The sequence below is a fragment of the Carcharhinus amblyrhynchos genome, chromosome 2 (assembly GCF_965287045.1).
Source record: "Carcharhinus amblyrhynchos chromosome 2, sCarAmb.v2.hapA, whole genome shotgun sequence".
NCBI classification, from domain to species: Eukaryota; Metazoa; Chordata; class Chondrichthyes; order Carcharhiniformes; family Carcharhinidae; genus Carcharhinus; species Carcharhinus amblyrhynchos.
Genome location: NC_137325.1, coordinates 19,034,595 through 19,054,552, shown reverse-complemented (window position 1 = coordinate 19,054,552; position 19,958 = coordinate 19,034,595). Strand labels below are relative to the sequence as shown.

Here is a 19,958-nt window from a genome sequence, read left to right as displayed (position 1 = left end):
CTGGGTAGGGTTCTCTGAGTCAAAATAGGTATTTGTGCAACTTGCTGTAAAACATTATTTGATCTGGTGTACAGCCTACCCTTACATTGATGGTCTCTTTTGTCAGAACGTATGGGGGGTGGGGGAGATGCAGAGGTCAGGAATGAAGCCTCTACATCGCAGCAGATTCTGGACCTCTTGCACTTTGTAGGATCACAGCACTTGCACCGACTTCAACTTTCCGTGGATCAGGTGATACACAATTTGCAAATTATCGCAGAGGCTGGAATCTGAAACAGAAAATGCTGGAAAATCTCAGCAGGTCTGGACAGCATCTGTGGAGAGAGAATAGAGTTTTGAGTCTAGATGACCCTTGGGTTTCTTGACGATCCCAAGGCGTCCCAACTTTGTAGAGGCTGAAGTTCCATCTCATTCTGCCTCCCCGCAAGAAATGGTATTTGTTGCTGTTGTTACGTGACTGGGGTCACATTGGGCCTACATGTACCTTACATCTGATACCTTTTACTTTGATGATAACAGTGACATGGTCAGCATGCAATTCAAGAATGTTGCTGGCATGCCTAGGAATCACATTTATGTGGAAATTGATAAGCATGTCACATTCTCCAGTTTTGAAATAAAAATACAGCAATTGTTCAGCAATCTTTCAATGAGATTGGGGTTTCAGAAGCCTGAAGCGTTTTCAGTGGTTTGTGACTGTGGTAAAGGAAAATGTTTGTCTTCCCTCGTTTGCAGGCAGTCCAATCCCGAAATTTGTTTCCCATAACAATGCCAGGATGCTCCTGTTTCTACGAATGTATCTGCACGCCAGCAGCCAACGGTCACTGTCACACGTGACTGCTGTGTCTGAACTAAAGCATAAACATAAGTTCGGGGTCACCTGTCTCTATTAAAAGCAGAAAATGCTGCAAAATACCAGCAGGCCTGAGAGAGAAGAGAGCCAATGTTTCGAGCGTGGATGACCCTTCATCAGAAGTGTCATCTGCCTCTACTTTGGCTACATTCTCTCTGTGTTGCTGCGGGACAATATGCAACATCTTTCTTAGCGATAGTGGTCTTGGTTTCTGATTTTATGAATGAATGACAGACGGGAGCAATGTGGTAGGTCTGCACTGTTCACCACCACAGTGGATGCGTTATTTGGACAAGCTACAGGTCTATTTTTGAGAATGCGGTTGTCGGTTTGCCGGTCATTTCCTGCCATTTGAGTGATGAACAGTGTTCATAGAAATTGAACTTGACGTATGATTTTTTTTTGCCAGCCTTAACATCCATAGTTCTGGGCTTGGAAACTTCTGCCAGCTTTATGTCTGTCTCAGCCAGTGTTTGGTTTAGTGGACTGGAGAGAAGACCTTTGTGTTTTCATTTCCTTTTCAACATACTCCACATCACCAAAGTCCCATCATCTCAAACACGTACGGTGTTGTCCACTTGTCTCATTTGTAAAGTTAAAGATTAGTTATTGGTCACAAGTAAGGTTTACGTTAAAACTGTAAAGAAGTTACAGTGAGATTCCAATTGTTGCCACAGTCAGGTGCCTGTTCGGGCCAATGCACCTAACGAACATGTCTTTCAGAATGTGGGAAGAAACTGGAGTACCCAGAGGAAACCCACACAGACACAGAGAGAATGTGCAAACTCCACATAGACAGTGATCCAAGCTGGGAATCAAACCTTTATGTATCTGAAAATGATTGTTTTACCTTGTTGTAAAATCGGATGACAGTGCCTTTGCTCAGGTGTAAGTGTTTCAAAAACATCTAGTTCTTCAAATTAAAAAGTAATTTGTCCTCTGTGATGGCAAAACATGCCATTGCCCTTTCAAAACTTTACAACCACTTTTGCCAACATGGGGAGTACAGAGGATCGCTGCACGTGTCTTCAATGGATGGAAGATTGGGGCATAGACAAAGCTCCAATATTGATTAAACTTCTCCGTAAAGCTTTCCTACTTGTTTGATCCAAGCTTGTGTGCCTTTAAAACAACCTGAATTTATCTTGAAATATTATCTGCAACTTAAAATGCACCATAGAAAGTATTCTTTCTGGTTGTATCACAACTTGGTATGGCTCCTGCTCTGTCCAAGACTATGAGATACTACATGCGGTCATGAATGAAGCTCAGTCCATCACTCAAACCAGTCTCCTATCCATTGATTCTGTGTACACTTCCCGCTGCCTCGACAAAATGGCTAGCACTATCAAGAACCCCATGCACCCTGGTTCCATCGTCTTCCGTCAGGAAAAAGATACAAAGTCTGAGGTTACGTACCAACTGACTCAAAACAGCTTCTTCTTTGCTGCCATCAGAGTATCTGAATGGACTAGCTGCCATCTGAATTGACCTATCTCTCAATAAGTTGATCTTTCTCTGCACCCTAGCTGTGACTGTAACACTAGATTCTGCATTCTCTCTTTTCCTTCTCTATCAATCGTATGCTTTGTCTCTATAGCATACAAAACTTTTCATTGTATACTAATACTTGTGACAATAAATCAAATCAAATGCTGTCTTCTCTGTTGAGAGTAGGCAAACCATCCAAAAAAAATTCATATCTTCTTATTTTTCATGACCTTCATTGTCAGTGTGAGGTTTTTGAGATGAGAAACAACCAGCCACACGTAGAATTAAAAATGTATGAGCAACATGGCTTCTTTTATCAAACAGCTTCCTCATACTCCCTGCTTCTGCTGGCAGACTCCCTCTGCTGGTACAATTCTGTACGATAACTTCAAGTGAACAATATGTATAATGGTGCACTTTTCAAAATATGCTACAGACGTCACTGATTTTAAAATTCATTAGCTGGGAACATTGCAGCACATTCTTGGATCTGAACTTTAAAATGTTATATTCCTGATCAGAACAAAGGACTGAAAATGATTCTGATTGGAATCTTTTCACAGTGCGCTTCCCATTGACCTGAATGCATTTTTACTAAAGAGCAGGCCCAAAATTCAATCCTCCAGTTTCTAGGAACATGAATAACAGGTAAAGAATTGGCTTTGCATTTATATGGAACCTTTCACAGAATGTCCCAATTGATAGCCATTGAAATACTTTGTGAAGTCGCTATTGTAGGAAATGCAGTAGCCAATTTGTATATAGCAAGTTCTCTACAGCAATGCGACAATGGCCAGATCAGTTGTTAGTTTAGGTATTGACTGAGGGATAAATATTGAACAGAACAGTAGCATGGTGGAACAGTGGTTAGCATTGCTGCCTCATAGCACTAGGGACCCAGATTCAGTTCTGGCCTTGGGTGACTGTGTGGAGTTTGCTTGTTTTCCCTTGACTGTGTGGGTTTTCTCCGGGTGCTCCAGTTTCCTCCCACAGTCCAGATGTGTGTGGGTTAGGTTGATTGGCCATGCTAAATTGCTCCTTAATGTCCAGAGATGTGTCGGTTAGGGGGATTAGTGGTAAATAAATGGAGTAATGGGGATAGGGCCTGGGTAAGATGATCTGGCAGATGACTCAATGGGCCAACTGGCCTCAATCTGCCCTGTAGCAATTCTATTCTGACTTTCAAATAATAGTGTGGGATCCTTTATACCCAGCTGAAATGTTAGATGTCCCAGCAACTCCAAGGCTGCATTGGGAGGGTCTCAAATTTACAATTGAGGATAAAGTCCTCTACATGAAGCATTGCCCTTAATTATAACCAGCAGTAGAAATATATAGCTAATGATTCCTGACTGTTGTGACTGCGCAATAACTTAGCGTTCTGTCTCGGAGCTCAACCAAGAGTTAACAGATGAATAGTTGTTTGATTGAAGAAGTTTCTGGTGTAGTGTTTTTAAGTTCCTGGATTTGCTGGTTGATTTCTTTTAATGGGCTTTTAATATCAAATCAAAGGACTATCAGTACATTTGTTTAATCCTTCCTCTCTGATGCCTTTTGTTCTTGTGTACACTGTCCTTCGACAGATTCAAACCCTTGATCTGTCAAGAGACTGCCAGCAGTAGTCTCCTCTGTAAGGATCTGAGAGGCTCAATGATTACAGCTCAGAAGAGCACAGAACAAACAATCTACGCCCAATGGTGAATGCATCCTGAGTTCTCTTTGTGGGAGATGAGATCTGTTGAGTTCTATTTTGTATTTTTGTTGATGGTGGTTTGGGTTTACCAGCCCTGGGCTTTTCCAAGGATCAGGGTCAGTAAAACATTTATTTATTTCATCTCTTCTCTTGGCTTCTCTTTGGCCGTAGTTCCTTTAACCTTTAGAGTTTTGATATCTTTCCCACAAGGAAATACAAAGGAAGTGGTGTTGCTGTAAGCTATTATCTGACAGTTGGTATTTCTTTTACAATTTAGCTTCCTTGCTGTTATTAGATGCAGGGTTTATGAGTGTTGACATCAATACTTGGTGAGTGTGGTTTTGGGTTGGGAGACTTGAGCTACTTCCCTCACTGCGAGACGAGGGAAACTGAATACTGGTCTCACACCTCTTGTGTAAATTTGAATAGGATGAAGTCAAACCTCAGCCATTGTGGAAGTTGCAGAGATACGGAGCCGAGATCATTCAGTACAAATACAATGCTGTGTAGCGTACCCGTTTACTGTGCAGATGCTGATACTCATTTGCTATAAAAGCATGTGCAGTTTTAAAATTGTGAAACAGCCCTGAAAATCAACAGAATATGATCCAGCCCAAAAATAGCTGCTCACTAAATGAAACAGCCCTCCATCCAGTCTAAAAATATGCAGTTAACAAGAAAATGCAGTGAGGCATGGGCTGGTTAAGACTATGCAAATTGTGGCAACATTTCATCACTTATATGGTAGCTGATTTCATCAGAAAAAACAGACTTCCCTTCTCACTGGTTCACTGCAACATTTAGCCCAGCTCTCCTCCTCCCTTTCACCCTAACTCTGTGTGCCAAGTGGGTGGGTGTGTGTGGGCTGAGTGGGGTGTGTGTGTGGGCTGAGTGGGTGGGTGTGTAGGAGGGATTATTATTTAAAAGGCGAAAAGCTGTGGCATGCTATTGTGCAGAGGGACCTGGCGGTCCTTGTGCATGAGTCGCAAAAACCCAGTCTGCAGGTGCAGCAGGTAATCAAGAAGGCGAATGGGATGTTGGCCTTTATAGCGAGGGGGATAGAATATAAAAGTAGGGAGGTCTTGCTGCAACTATACAGGGTACTGGTGAGGCTGCAGCTGGAGTACTGTGTGCAGTTTTGGTTGCCGCACTTGCGGAAGGATATTTTGGCCTTGGAGGGAGTGCAGAGGAGGTTCACTAGGCTGATACCGGAGATGAGGGGGTTGGACTATGAAGAGAGACTAAATAAACTGGGTCTGTACTCATTGGAGTTTAGAAGGATGAGGGGGGATCTTATAGAGACATATAAGATAATGAAGGGGATGGATAGGGTAGAGGTAGAGAGATTCTTCCCACTTAGAAAGGATAGCAGGACTAGAGGACACAGCCTCAAGATAAGGGGGGGCAGTTTAGAATGGAGTTGAGGAGGAACTTCTTCACTCAAAGGGTGGTGAATCTCTGGAATTCTCTGCCCATTGAAGTGGTGGAAGCTACCTCGCTAAATATATTTAAGTCACGGGTAGATAGATTTCTGACAGACAGGGGAATTAAGGGCTATGGGGAGAAAGCAGGAAAGTGGAACTGATCCAATTCAGATCAGCCATGATCTTATTGAATGGCGGGGCAGGCTCGAAGGGCTAGATGGCCTACTCCTGCTCCTACTTCTTATGATCTTATGTGTGTGTGGGCAGAATGGGTGGATGTGTGAGGGCAGAGTAGGTGGGTATATATATTGAGGGGGGATATTTATGTGTACATTGGGGGTGCATGTGTGTGTTTATTGGGAGGTGTATGCGTATGTATGTTTATTGGGTGTGTGTGTGTGTTTATTGGGGGGTGTATGTGTGTATATTGGGGGGTTGTGTATGAATAGTGGGGAAGTGCATAGGTGTGTGTGTGTGTGTTTATGTATGTAGAGTGTATAGCAAGGGTGGGTACACGTGTGTATGTTGAGGACGGACTGGTGTGTGGGTGGGTGTGGGACAGGAGAGTATGGTAAACAGGGTACGTGGTTATTTGTGAAACGCATCTTTGTCAATTGAAGCCAGAAAATGAATGAATATATAATTAATGGAGGTCTCACCATTTGATAGGAGAAGCTTGATGTGACGTGGGGAAGGGTGAAACCTGCCCTGGCCCAATAATGATTCTTTAGCAGAAGGCCTGGAGTGAAACTCTAAGCAGAGTGTGTGAATGGTGGAGTGCTGCTGTGTTTGTCAACATTGATCCTTCTTGAAACATGCTGCTTTCCATTTGATTGTGTCATGGTTCAAGAGAATTGACTTGGAAAGTTTATTGGAGCATAATTTCATCTTGGGTAGAAGTACAAAACAGGCCACAGTGATCAGCAGGAGAGCTCACTGGGAAACAAAATTAAGCATGCTGTAAAACAGGTTGGAGATTGTCTATTGCTCATTTTGTATTAGCGTTCAAGAAGAACTTATACTTGCATTGAATCACTCCAATTTACTACGCGCATTTAAACCAACAAATCTGAGGAGGTATGAATAGTTTCAGCTGATCTTGATTCTGCACCTGCCAACTGCTGGGCTCAGCAGCAACTCCAAGACCGAGATTTTCCAGCCCCTCCCTCATGCTGGTGGGATCTTCTGCTGAAGAGAATGGAGATTGTAATGACCTCAACGAGGCCCACGAGGCTTGGAGTATGAGCTCCCTGATTGAGGTAATGATTGCCTGCCAAAATTGGGTGGTGATGGTGGAGGGGCGGAGGGTGCAGAAATATTCAGGCCTAAATTGTTACTTTTTAAAATGTCTGCAACCTATTGGACAACATCTGCAGACATTGGGACTAAAGAATGCTTTGCACCAATGAGCTCCTGTTTTCCCTTGCTGTTTTCGCACTGACCAATGTTTCTGTGCAGTGATTCAACACGAGTGGGGGGGACCCCGAATTGAGTTGTGGTGCACCCCAATCAATGAGTCCTCATTGAAGACTGTCCCCTGGCAAAATTCAGCGGAGGGCTCAACGAACTCAATTTAGCCGCTGAGGAAGCTATTGCCTGGCTTGGTGATTATTGCGGACGCTGAAATATATGTAAATGATTGGGATGTACAGTTCAGCGTAACCTGTGCTGCTGGCTTGTTGCAAACACAAAAGTGGAGGGGCTAAAAGCATCTGAGACGAGCTTTTGCTCTGAATATTTGTCAGCTTTTAAAGGCAGTCTGCCCCTCTTATGAGTCGGGGGGCTGGTTAACTGATTGGTACCTTATGGATACAAAGTGAAGGAACATGGTGGAATATCAGGTCTGGGCAAGAGTCCTACAATTCTCAGGTGCCACGCTGGAGGTACAACGTATAGAAGATTCCAGGAGAGGCTATGTTTCCAGAGTGCAATACGAGACCCTCCAAAGACAGTGGGGCCAGTGGCAAGGAAATAAATTTCCCGACCATCTCCTGTTGTCCTGACATCTCCAGCTATTCAGCTGTGATGGGCAGCTCACTCAAACAAAGTGCCACACTCTCTTGTAGTTGTCAAGTGGTTTCATAGAATCCCTACAGTATAAAACAAGGCTATTCATAAGAACATAAGAACATAAGAAATAGGAGCAGGAGTAGGCCATCCAGCCCTTCGAGCCTGCCCCGCCATTCAATAAGATCATGGCTGATCTGTCGTTGTTCAGTTCCACTTTCCCGCCCTCTCCCCATAACCCTTAATCCCCTCTCCTATCAAAAACCCATCAACCCGCGTCTTAAAAATATTTAGCGAGGCAGCCTCCACCACTTCAACGGGCAGAGAATTCCAGAGATTCACCACCCTTTGAGTGAAGAAGTTCCTCCTCAACTCCGTTCTAAACCACCCCCCCCTTTATCTTGAGGCTGTGCCCCCTAGTCCTACTGTCTTTTTTGAGCGGGAAGAGTCTCTCCACCTCTATCCTATCCATCCCATTCATCATCTTATACGTCTCAATGAGATCTCCTCTCATTCTTCTAAACTCTAACGAGTACAAGCCCAGTTTATTCAGCCTCTCCTCATAGCTCAACCCCCTCAACTCCGGTATCAGCCTAGTAAACCTCCTCTGCACTCCTTCCAAGGCCAAAATATCTTTGCGCAGGTGCGGCGCCCAAAAATGCACACAGTACTCCAGTTGCGGCCTCACCAATGCCCTATACAGCTGCAGCAAGACCTCCCTACTTTTATATTCAATCCCCCTCGCTATGAAGGCCAGCATCCCATTCGCCTTCCTGACCACCTGCTGCACCTGCAGGCTGGGTTTTTGCAACTCATGCACAAGGACCCCGAGGTCCCTCTGCACCGTCGCCTGCTGCAGTTTTTCGCCCCGTAAGTAATAGTCCTTCCTACCATTCTTCCTACCAAAGTGGACCACCTCACACTTGCCAACATTAAATTCCATTTGCCATTTCCTGGCCCATTCGCCCAGCCTATCTAGATCCTTCTGCAGACTCTCCACATCCTCTGCACAATTTGCCGTTCCCCCAATCTTGGTGTCATCAGCAAATTTCGACACCCTACACTCGGTTCCCTCCTCCAGATCATCTATATAAATGGTAAAAAGCTGAGGCCCCAGCACCGACCCCTGGGGTACTCTACTAGTCACCATCCGCCAATCCAAATAGCACCCATTGACCCCCACTCTCTGCCTCCTATTTGACAACCAATCCTCTATCCACGCTAACACCCTACCCCCAACTCCATGTCCCTCAACCTTCTGCAATAACCTCTTGTGAGGCACTTTGTCAAACGCCTTCTGAAAATCTAGAAAGACCACATCCACCGGCTCTCCTCTATCCACTGCCCTAGACACATCCTCATAGAACTCCAGTAAATTTGTCAGACACGACTTCCCTTTAATGAAACCGTGCTGCATCTGCTCTATCAAGCAATTCCCTTCAAGATGCCTCGCAATTTCCTCCTATTCGGCCCACCAATTCTGTACTGACCACAATCCCACCCAGACTCTATTCCCATAACCGCACACATTTACCTGACACTAGGGTTGGTTTTAGCATGGCCAATCAACCTAACCTGCACATCTTTGGACAATGGGAGGAAACTGGAGTACCCGGGGGAAACCCATGCAGACACAGGGAGAATATGCATAATCTGTACAGACAGTTACCCAAGGCTGGAATCGAACCTAGATTCCACTGCGTCTCACATGTGAAGTGAACGGTCTACCAACCAAGCTAATTCCCCTAACTTGCAAAGGTTCACCATGGGAAGATGTTTTGCTATATAAGCTTAACTTGAATTGAATGTGCCATTCGTAAATTCTGATCCTGAGATTTATTCCTGTAATTGAACTGTGTGTAAGAATGAACACATTGAGATGCAACTGGATTCCATCAGTGTAGATGGCCGAGTGTGTTCCGTGGAACTGGTAACATCAGTTCCCATTTAGTCAATCCCGACTTTGTATGATTAGAAGCACAGACTTATGACGAGGTGATGGTCTAGTGGTATTAATGTTAGGCTATCAATCCAGAAACTCAGCTAATGTTCTGGGACCCGGGTTCGAAACCTGCTACAGTAGATAGTGGAATTTGAGTTCAATAAAAAATATCTGGAATTAAGAATCTACTGGTGACCGTGAAACCATTGTTAATTGTCGGGTTCACTAATGTCCTTCAGGGAAGAAAATCTGCCATCCTTGCCCAGTCTGGCCTACACGTGACTCCAGAGCCATAGCAATGTGGTTAACTCTCAACTGCCCTCTGAAATGGCCTAGCAAGCCACTCAGTTCAAGAGAAACTAGTGTTGGGCAATGAATGATGGGCAGCCAGTGAATATCATGTCCCACGAATGGATAAAAAAAAGACAGTGCTGTTTTATTGGGCTTAACTATGGCAGCACTATTCTGTTGAGTTCCATTGAATGATTCACAAAATCAACATTGGTATATAGCATTGTCCCTGGAGTTTCATTATATTTTACATTGATAGCAGAACATATAGAAAATACTCTAGATTTGACTTATGCCATTCTGGGCTTCGATCAACCTTCCACTGCTCTGTCCTTCCAGCACAGTGAGTGAGCTGGCGACTACTCCTGTAACATAATATAGGGACAGGTGCAGCGATTACATTAAGTGGGACATGAGCAAAGCAGTAACAGTGAATCACTATAAAATTAATTATTTAAACTTACTAACTGCCTGCTTTAAAATATGTTGCAGTTTCCCCGTCTTTTATTCAAGTCTGCCTTGAATTCGCTTGCATTATATGTGTACAATAGAATAGGTACACTGCAACAATTGAACAATTGAACTAGTCCAGGGCTGTAACTCATTTTTCTCTTCTAAGTCCTATCTTATCGGTGTACTATACACCAGGATCACGCCACGACACATGTAGTTCAGTAACAATGTGGCTGGCTGTCACGGAATACCATAACTTTCCATATATAGTGCGCACCCACCTATAAGGTGCAATAATGCAAATAGTTATGAAAAATTACTTGTATAGAATGTACTTTTCCTTATAATGTGCTGTTGGTTTGAGGCCATACCTAGTGTAAAAGTGTATGCTCTGCAACTATTTTCCTTTTTAATTTTTGCTCTATAAAACCCATCCTGCACAGTGGCAGAGTAGTTAGCGCTGCTGCCTCACAGCTCCATTCAGTTCCCAGCTTGGGAATCACTGTCTGTGTGGAATCTACACGTTCTCCCTGTGTCTGCGTGGGTTTCCTCCCACAGTCCGAAAATCGTGCTGATTAGGTGCATTGGCCATGCTAAACTCTCCCTCAGTGTACCCGAACAGGCTCCGGAACGTGACGACTAGGGGATTTTCACAATAACTTCATTGCGGTGTTAATGTAAGCCTAGCTGTGACGCTGATAAATAAACTTTTAAAATAATAGTACCATCTCAAAATGCAGCAAATACCTGAACTCTGAAATTCAGCAAGTTAGGCCCTGGCTGTGGAGAGAGAAACTGAACTAACCTTTCACGTTTGTGCCCTTTCATTAGAACCAGACAGTCCTGTTTATGAATTTTGAGAAGAAGGGAGAAGCAGGCAGTTCAGGTTGGAGGCTGGTGAGGGAGGATTTCCTGAGGAGGTGAAGCTAGTCACAATCCTGGATACAGTGGCTTGAACTTGGGTAGTGAGATCGTGGTCCAGTGGGAGGTAGAGAGTTGGCGTTAGGCCTCTGCAAGGTAGATTAAAAAGGGCACACCGATGACTCATAAACTAGTTGAAGCTTTACTCATTGCAAGTACAGCTAATAGTTTCCTGTTTTTTTACTAATGCATCTAGGTATCATCTGTCCATAGCAACTTACAATCTTGGGAAAATGCTCTCAGAGGTTTTTGTGCAATTTATTTCTCCTGTTGAGCATCATCAAGGGTCAAAACTTATCACAGATCAGATGTGGAGAAATTTGATGGTGCAACTGTGGTTTGAAACCTTACGTTGCGACAAACTTTTTGTTGTGACATGTCTTGCAGCAAACAATGGCTGGATGTAGCCTGATCGCTCATCGTAGCATGTAAACCACACACATAGCACACAAACGCAAAACACACATAGCGCACGCACGACCCACACATGACATGCGTGCACGCACGACACACGCATGCACGACACACACAGCATATTTTCCCTCTTTATTTCTCTTTCTGCACCTGATTTATCCCAAATTCACCCATTTTCCTCACCATTCCTCTGCTCTCTTTCAAGTCCCTAAAAATCATTGGTTAATGAGATACTCTGGTCGTGTCATTCATTGAGTTTCTAGTTGCCCCGTGCCCCTGTCGTGCCACCATCAGCATGCAGGCCAGCAAATTAAGACCCTAACATGTTTTGATTCAAAGGGGCAAACAGCGGTGTTAATTGGGCAAATGATGCTGTGGTAAAATTCAGCCCAGTGATTCTTTATCTTCGCCTACTTTTCTTCACACGTGTTTTTGCTATCTCGCGTCAAGAGCTTGTAACTTCTGGCTGCATTACAGCAATTTGTTAACAAAGTGCAAAGAATTCTCTTTATCATTCATTCTTGTGATGTGAGTGTCATTGACGATGATTGCCTGTCCCTTGTGGTCCTTGAGAAGGTGGAGGTGGGCTGCCATTTTGAATCATGGCTGTTAGGTGCTCTCAAAGGCATAATTCATTGTGGTGTTTAAATCCCTGCTAGTGTCCAGGCTGTAGTTGGGGAACTGAGATTCTGATGAGAACCAACGTAAACCTCTTGATGAGTTCCTTAGCTACCAGGCTGGAAGATGAGGTGAGACCAGTCCCTGTCCCCTGTTTTCTGAGGAGCTGCTTTCTGTTTGGAAACTTGGGTGAATTCTTCTTCCAATCTCATTAATTCTTTGAACAGTTGAAACCACTGCCTCTTGCAAGAGCTGAACATTTCTTCAAGATGATTCTGATTTTATCTTTTGTTGAGTATGCTGCATGCAAAGGACACTTGCCCCAACCATTGAACGATACTCTCCTCCTGCCCACCCCCACCCCACTTCCCCCATTTCTGGTGTCCCGATAGATTCATATCTTCAAGTCCTTAATTGGCGTGAGCTCATCTGTAAAATAATGGAGAATTTCCGGGCGTGCTGAGTAGGAAGTTACTCCTAGTTGAAGGGCTGCTCTTGAATGTGGGACAAGGAAGAGAAAGGAAGAAAAGAAGGAGAGAATTAGCATTCCTATAGAATCTTGAACATCCTAATGTGGTTCACAACCAATAACATACCTTTCAAGTGCGACCACTGTTGTAATATAAGGAAATTTGCACAGCAAATTCTCACAAGTGGCAATGATTATCTGTTCTTTAGGTGTTGATTAAGAGATGAGTATTGATGCCTTCCATGCCCACTGGGCACTGCAGGGGCTGGGGTCTATTATTGACCCCTTTAAATATATTTTAGTTGATGTTTTAAATTTCCTTTCTTCTTTGTCTTTTGTTTAGGGTGGTTCCCTTCTTTTTGGGAGCTGCCCCTTTTCTTTTGTCCTTCAGTTAATTTGATTTAGTTTAATCATTTAGTGAAAAAGATTGCCACTAGGGAGAACTCCCCTGCTACTTTTCAAGTAGTGCCAAGGGGTCATTTACATCCTCCTGAAAGAGCAGACGTGACCTTGGTTTAATGCATTCTTTGACTCTCACCCACCTATCTTCACAACTTTTATCCTTGTGTTTATCATGATCATGCATCTGCTGATCTCTGTCAGTTCCTCTGGATCCAAAATGCTCCCAGATTTCCGTATTCCTCCGACCCCAGGTTCTTGTGCATCTGTCGCTTGCTTCACCCCACCAATGGTGGCCTTGCCTTCAGACATCTAAGGCCTAAGCTACAAAATTCCTTCTCTAAACATTTTAAGCTTCTACTCTCGGGGAATTATAGGCCGGTTAGTTTAACGTCTGTTGTAGGTAAAATGTTGGAATCCGTCATCAAGGAGGAAATAGTGAGGCATCTTGAGGGGAATTGCTTGATAGAGCAGACACAGCACAGTTTCATTAAGAGGAAGTCGTGTCTGACAAATTTATTGGAGTTCTATGAGGATGTGTCTAGGGCGGTGGATAGACGAGAGCCGGTGGATGTGGTCTTTCTTGATTTTCAGAAGGCGTTTGACAAGGTACCTCACAAGAGGCTATTGCAGAATGTAAGGGGGCATGGAGTTGGGGGTAGGGTGTTAGCGTGGATAGAGGATTGGCTGTCAGATAGGAGGCAGAGAGTGGGGGTTAATGGGTGCTATTCGGATTGGCGGTTCGTGACTAGTGGAGTGCCCCAGGGGTCGGTGCTGGGGCCTCAGCTATTTACCATTTACATAGATGATCTGGAGGAGGGAACCGAGTGTATGGTGTCGAAATTTGCTGATGACACCAAGATTGGTGGAATGGCAAATTGCGCGGAGGGTGTGGAGAGTGTGCAGAAGGATCTAGATAGGCTGAGCGAATGGGCCAGGAACTGGCAAATGGAATTTAATGTTGGCAAGTGCGAGGTGGTCCACTTTGGTAGGAATAATGGTAGGAAGGACTATTACTTACATGGAGAAAAACTGCAGCAGGCGACGGTGCAGAGGGACCTCGGGGTCCTTGTGCATGAGTCGCAAAAACCCAGCCTGCAGGTGCAGCAGGTGGTCAGGGAGGCTAATGGGATGCTGGCCTTCATAGCGAGGGGGATTGAATATAAAAGTAGGGAGGTCTTGCTGCAGCTGTATAGGGCATTGGTGAGGCTGCAGCTGGAGTACTGTGTGCAGTTTTGGTTGCCGCACTTACGCAAGGATATTTTGGCCTTGGAGGGAGTGCAGAGGAGGTTTACTAGGCTGATACCAGAGTTGAGGGGGTTGAGCTATGAGGAGAGGCTGAATAAACTAGGCTTGTACTTGTTAGAGTTTAGAAGAATGAGGGGAGATCTCATTGAGACATATAAGATGATGAATGGGATGGATAGGATAGAGGTGGAGAGACTCTTCCCGCTCAGAAAGGACAGTAGGACTAGGGGGCACAGCCTCAAGATAAAGGGGGGGGCGGTTTAGAATGGAGTTGAGGAGGAACTTCTTCACTCAAAGGGTGGTGAATCTCTGGAATTCTCTGCCCGTTGAGGTGGTGGAGGCTGCCTCGCTAAATATTTTTAAGACGTGGGTTGATGGGTTTTTGATAAGCGAGGGGATTAAGGGTTATGGTGAGAGGGTGGGAAAGTGGAACTGAGCCACGACAGATCAGCCATGATCTTATTGAATGGCGGGGCAGGCTCGAAGGGCTAGATGGCCTACTCCTGCTCCTATTTCTTATGTTCTTATGTTCTCTCTCCCCTTTTCTATGGCACTTTCTTTACTATTTAAAACTTCCCTCGTCAACCAAGCCATCCTAATATCTCCCAAGTGGTCCATCAGTACATCACATTTTCACAGAATCGTAGAATCACTACAGTGCAGAAGGAGGCCATTCAGTCCTTTCCCACCAGCAACAATCCTACCGAGGCCCTATCCCCCAAACCCCACACATTTGCCCTGCTAACCCCCCGACACTAAGGGGCAATTCACCTAATCTGCACATCTTTGGATTGTGGGAGGAAATTGGAGCACTTGGAGGAAACCCATGCAGACATGGGGAGAATGTGCAAACTCCACACAAGGCTGGAATTGAACCCAGATCCCTGGTGCTGTGAGGCAGCAGTGCTAACCAATGTGCCTAGTTATGCTCCTATGAAGCAACTTGAGACATTGTACAATGTAAAAGATAAGTGGAGGCAACTGGGGCAAAAAATTGTTGTTGTTTGTGCTCAATGACCTGAATCCTGAATTTTGTTTATCCTCACTCCCTTCTTTGCACATTATGGTATCATTTCACTCATGAACTGCAGTACCAACTACATGAGAGGGGGGCACTGTTGAGGCAATGTCTAGATAGCTTTATTCTACAGTTTTCTATAATATGTGTGCCTATTGGTTACTCTGGGTACTTGAAAGGGGAAAAAGTGTTACATCTGCCTGGCACAAAACCTCCTTCACACATATTCAGCCACTATTATAATTTGCAGTTCCTCCCTCACTGTGCAAGTAGCAGTTTATATAACGTCACGGCCTTGTACGTTATACAAGATAAGTGCGTTGTTACAAAGTATGGAAGCTGATTCGGTTCGATTGTGAACAGTTGGTGAGGCTGGCCACTTCCTTTCGCTGTTTCCTCTTTCCCCGGCTCCAAGGGAGGCGAGTTTTCAGGTAGTTGTGACAGAGCAGAAGTGCATCAACTGAAGGAAGTCGCTTGCTCGCGATGATAAAGCAGACTTCGCTGGTCCGCGAGGAGGAAGACATTGGACCCGGCTGCAGAGTGCAGCAGCGGCTGGAATGCTGAGAAAATGTAGATCTAGGCAGAAGCTGGCTTATTCCTGGGCGCACTGTTAAGAACTTCCGAGGGTATTGCATTCTCTTGCCCTGAGCTCAGCATGTCGGTAATCAACTCTGCGTTACACTACCCTTGCTCATGTGGTGCACAAAGCTGTGCTTCTTTCAAGGGGTACAGCACCGTAATAGGGAACCGTTATGGACAAGTGGGATTTTTAAACCATTATTTTCAATGCTGCTGTGCAATCTGGCACTGGGTACGTATGACCATTCTTCTTAATATCATCGGCTTTAATGTCATTGTCTCTTGAAATTGTTCAGCGTCGCGTGGAATAAGCCAGATTATTCATTGTACCTTTACAGGTGTCCCCCATTCAAGCACGTTTTGACGCTATCTTTATCTTTTCGGGTGATTTGTAAATTTTAGCGAAGTTCTCCGAATCGCGTCGCTTCCATTTTTATTTTAACGCGGCCACTGCGCATGCTCAGTCTGCTAAAACAAACCGCTGCCTATCCCCCTCTCCTCATCCCCTCCTGCTCACTACTTCCCTACTCCTGACCATTCCACTCACTGTTTCCCTCTCGCTCTCTGCTTGTCCCCCTCGACCTTCCCACTCACCAATTCCCTCCCACTTGCCAATTTTCCCTCGCTCGCCGCTTGTCTCCCCTGACCCTCCCGCTCACCACTTCCATCCCCCTGGACCTTCCAGCTCATGGCTTCCTTCCTCTGACCCTCCTGCTCACCGCTTCCCTCCGCTAACACTACCACTCACCATCTCGCTTTGCTCATCCAAACGCTTTCTCGCCACCCCTCTCTTGCCACCTCTCCCCTGAAGGCTCGAGACCAAGGGCAATGCGAGGGAAGGTGACAAGAGGGGTGACAAGTGTGAGGGAATGGGAGGTGGGCAGGTGCTGAGAAGCAATGAGTGAGAGGCAAGTAAAAAGAGTTAGGAAATTAGTGAGACAATGTCTGGGTCAGTTAGACTCAAGAAGGCTAATAGGTTTTTAACACAAAAGTTACAGATCAGAATTGCACCCCACTTTTATTGCATGTTTTCCTCATAGGAAAGTGACCTATCTCATTTTTGTTTAGCATGATTTTTTTCTGAACATATTAGGAGATAAAAGGAATTACTGTGTTTCTTAAAAAGGAAGGTCAAATTTTTGCTGCGTATCCTAGCTTGTTTATACAGACTGATGCTGAAGATAACGTTAAACCTTTAAGCAGTGTAGCATGCTTCCTGTCTCATGTCAGAAGATAATGTAGGGCAATGTATTTTGCCTTCTTCCCTGTTACAAGCTGTGCAATACTTCAAGGCTTCTCAACATATTTGGTTCACTAGTTGGTTTAAGATAAATGTAACAGATGCCCGAAGCTTGACTTACACAGGCATAAAATTTCCACATTTCTTTTTGAGAAGTAAATTGCAACTGAAAACATTCACCTCAAAGGTATTGCGAACAATTTTACTGGCCTGCTGCACTACTCGAGCAGTGCGGGGAGTGGGGTGGGGTGGGGGGGGGGGGTCGCAGGAGATATCAGCGGGGTTGGGGCCAGGAGACATCACCCTGGGGATCCAATAGCGGCACTTGCGATCGACGTCTGGCCAATCATGATCTCCCAGGCCCCCTTTTAAAGCATAATCGGTTGATTCCAATATGGAAATTCACATTTCCGTACCAGTAGCAAGCCTGGGATGACAGTGCCTGGGATTTCTAATGTCCCCCCCACCACCACCCACCACCAGGACACGTTCCCACCAGTGGGGATGAAAGCTGGTTCCCAGCAACAAGGACCAGGTGTGATTGCCCCACTGGTGGGGACAGAAGCCATTGAGGACTCCCCTCCCCAGGACCTTGGGGGCAGGGAGGATGGTGCCCCTTGGGCAGTTTCCGCCTGGCACCCTAGTAGCATCCTGGCACTGCCTACCGGGCATCTTGGCATTGCCCACCAGGTACTCTGGCACTGCTCACCAGGCACTGAGCAGTGCCAAGGGGACAGGGCTAGAGGGGACGGGGCTTATGGGGGGGGGAGGAGGGGGCAATCAGAGGTGGTGGAGTGGGGGGGGACCCCCGGTGCAGTCTGCAATAGGGATTGGTAGGGTTGGAAGGGAGGGAACGATCAGGGCTGGATATGGTGGGGGGGAATCAGTTGCACATACAGGGGTCAGGGCTGGCCGGGGGATGGTGGTGGGGGGAGCATTCAGGGAGTGTGGCGGTCAGGACCGAGGGGTTTGGGAAGCTGGCAGTTAGGCAGAAGGGCGTGGGAAGCGGTCAGGGAAATTGGCGATTGTGGGGGGAGGGGAGAGGTTGCCACTGCGCATGTGTCAATCTCCCCACTGACATAGTGGCTCGCCCAGCATGTTGATACCGGCTTCTTCGGCAAGATTAGGCTGTGCCCCACCCCTTACCAGCGTGAATCCCTGGTACTCTGTGACGCACAAGAGTAAAAAGTCTGACAACACCAGGTTTTAGTCCAACTGATTTATTTGATAGTAAACTCACAAGCTTTCGAGGGGACTCCCTCTTCGTCAGGTGAATGGAGAGTTCTGGCCTCGGACAGAACTCTCCATTCACCTGACGAAGAGGGAGTCCCCTCGAAAGCTTGTGAGTTTACTATCAAATAAATCGGTTGGACTAAAACCTGGTGTTGTCAGACTTTTTACTGTGTTTACCCCAGTCCAACGCCGGCACATCCACATCATGCACAAGAGTGCCAGAGGTTCATTCAACTAAGCACACCCAGAAAACGGGCAGGAATAAATCCCATTTTCCCACTCATTGGGCACTTAGTTTTTTGGGAGGAGAATCGCCTCCATTATTTATATTTTTGATCAACGTCTGATATTAAATGGAATTTCTATGACTGTACATTTTTTTTGAGATCAGAATAACTTTGAGAAACATAGTGGGGAATCAGTAAATGCAATTCACCAAAGATCCTTAGACAGCACCTTCCAAACTCATGACCACTTCCATCTAGAAGGACAAGGGCAGCAGATACATGGGAATACCACTGCCTGCAAGTTCCCCTCCAAGTCATTCATCATCCCAACTTGGAAATGTATCACTGTTCCTTCGCAGTCGCTGGATCAAAATCCTGGAATTCCCTCCCTTATGGCATTGTGAGTCAACCCACAACATGTGGACTGCAGCGGTTCAAGGGGGTAGGTAACCACCACCTTCTCAAGGGCAACTAGGGATGGGCAATAAATGCTGGTCAGCCAGCAATGGCAGGTCCCACGAATGAATAAAAAATACAATCTTCATCCCTCAGGCCAATTCTCTGTCAAGATTCCATGCAAACCTTGTCACCTCTGTTTATCCTGGGCAGGTTTCTAGTACCGTACCACCTATTGTCAGTAGAAGCTTGTTGCTGGTGTCAGACTGTTCCCTGTGCTGAACTTCCCGATAATCCCAGACTGCCAACCCTGGGATTGATTTCTTCAGCAGCGTGGGAAGTTGAGTGCAAGGTTTTCTGCCCATCGGCTCCTCTGATGGGGCTAATTCACATTGCGGCGGAGAGGATCTATAGTTCAAAAGCGCTGTTGGAAAGTTGTCATTTTTCTTCAAGAGGGTTTTAATATTGAGGATGCCCATTTCCACCTCACTGTTAGATTGTAGATACCTTGGGGAACTGATGCGGTGTTAAAATTCATAATTCCTGGCAAAATCAGTGAAGTATTGATTAGCAAATTGCAGGTTGTGTTGGACACCATGTATTCCAGGATTCCATGAATCGCTAAGATTTATTTTAAGGACCTAATGACTGACTCTGGTTGTTTTGTGTTCATGCCTCAATTCGATGCACTGACAGAAGTGGTTAACAATGAAGACTTGCCATTTTATATGAATAGATCCATTCCTAACTGTGGGGATAAGTGTCTCCCTATGGGCTGTTTTTTGCAGAGTGTACACCTTTGTTATTTACCTATTGATTTATTATTGTCACGTGTATTAGTATATAGTGAAAAGTATTGTTTCCTGTGTGCTATACAGATAAAGCATACCATTCATAGAGAAGGAAAGAAGAGAATGCAGAATGTAATGTTACAGTCATAGCTAGGGTGTAGAGAAAGATCAACTTAGTGAGAGGTAAGTCCATTCAAAAGTCTGATGGCAACAGGGAGTTGGTTGGTATGTGATCTCAGAATTTTGTATAT

The 19,958-nt window shown here is 45.3% G+C and overlaps 1 protein-coding gene across 4 annotated transcripts in view; it reads left to right on the top strand.

The window, feature by feature from the left end:
- zdhhc11 (zDHHC palmitoyltransferase 11) overlaps positions 1-19,958 on the top strand; it is a 124,716-nt gene that overhangs the window by 13,712 nt on the left and 91,046 nt on the right. Inside the window, exon 1 of one of the 4 annotated variants that reach the window (XM_080203043.1) lies at positions 15,713-16,052. The exons of the other annotated variants lie outside the window; for them this stretch is intronic. Coding sequence (XP_080059169.1) covers positions 15,897-16,052 — 156 coding nt within the window. The 5' untranslated portion in view covers positions 15,713-15,896. Of the gene's footprint in view, positions 1-15,712; positions 16,053-19,958 lie in introns of those variants that run through there. 4 annotated transcript variants of the gene reach the window in all.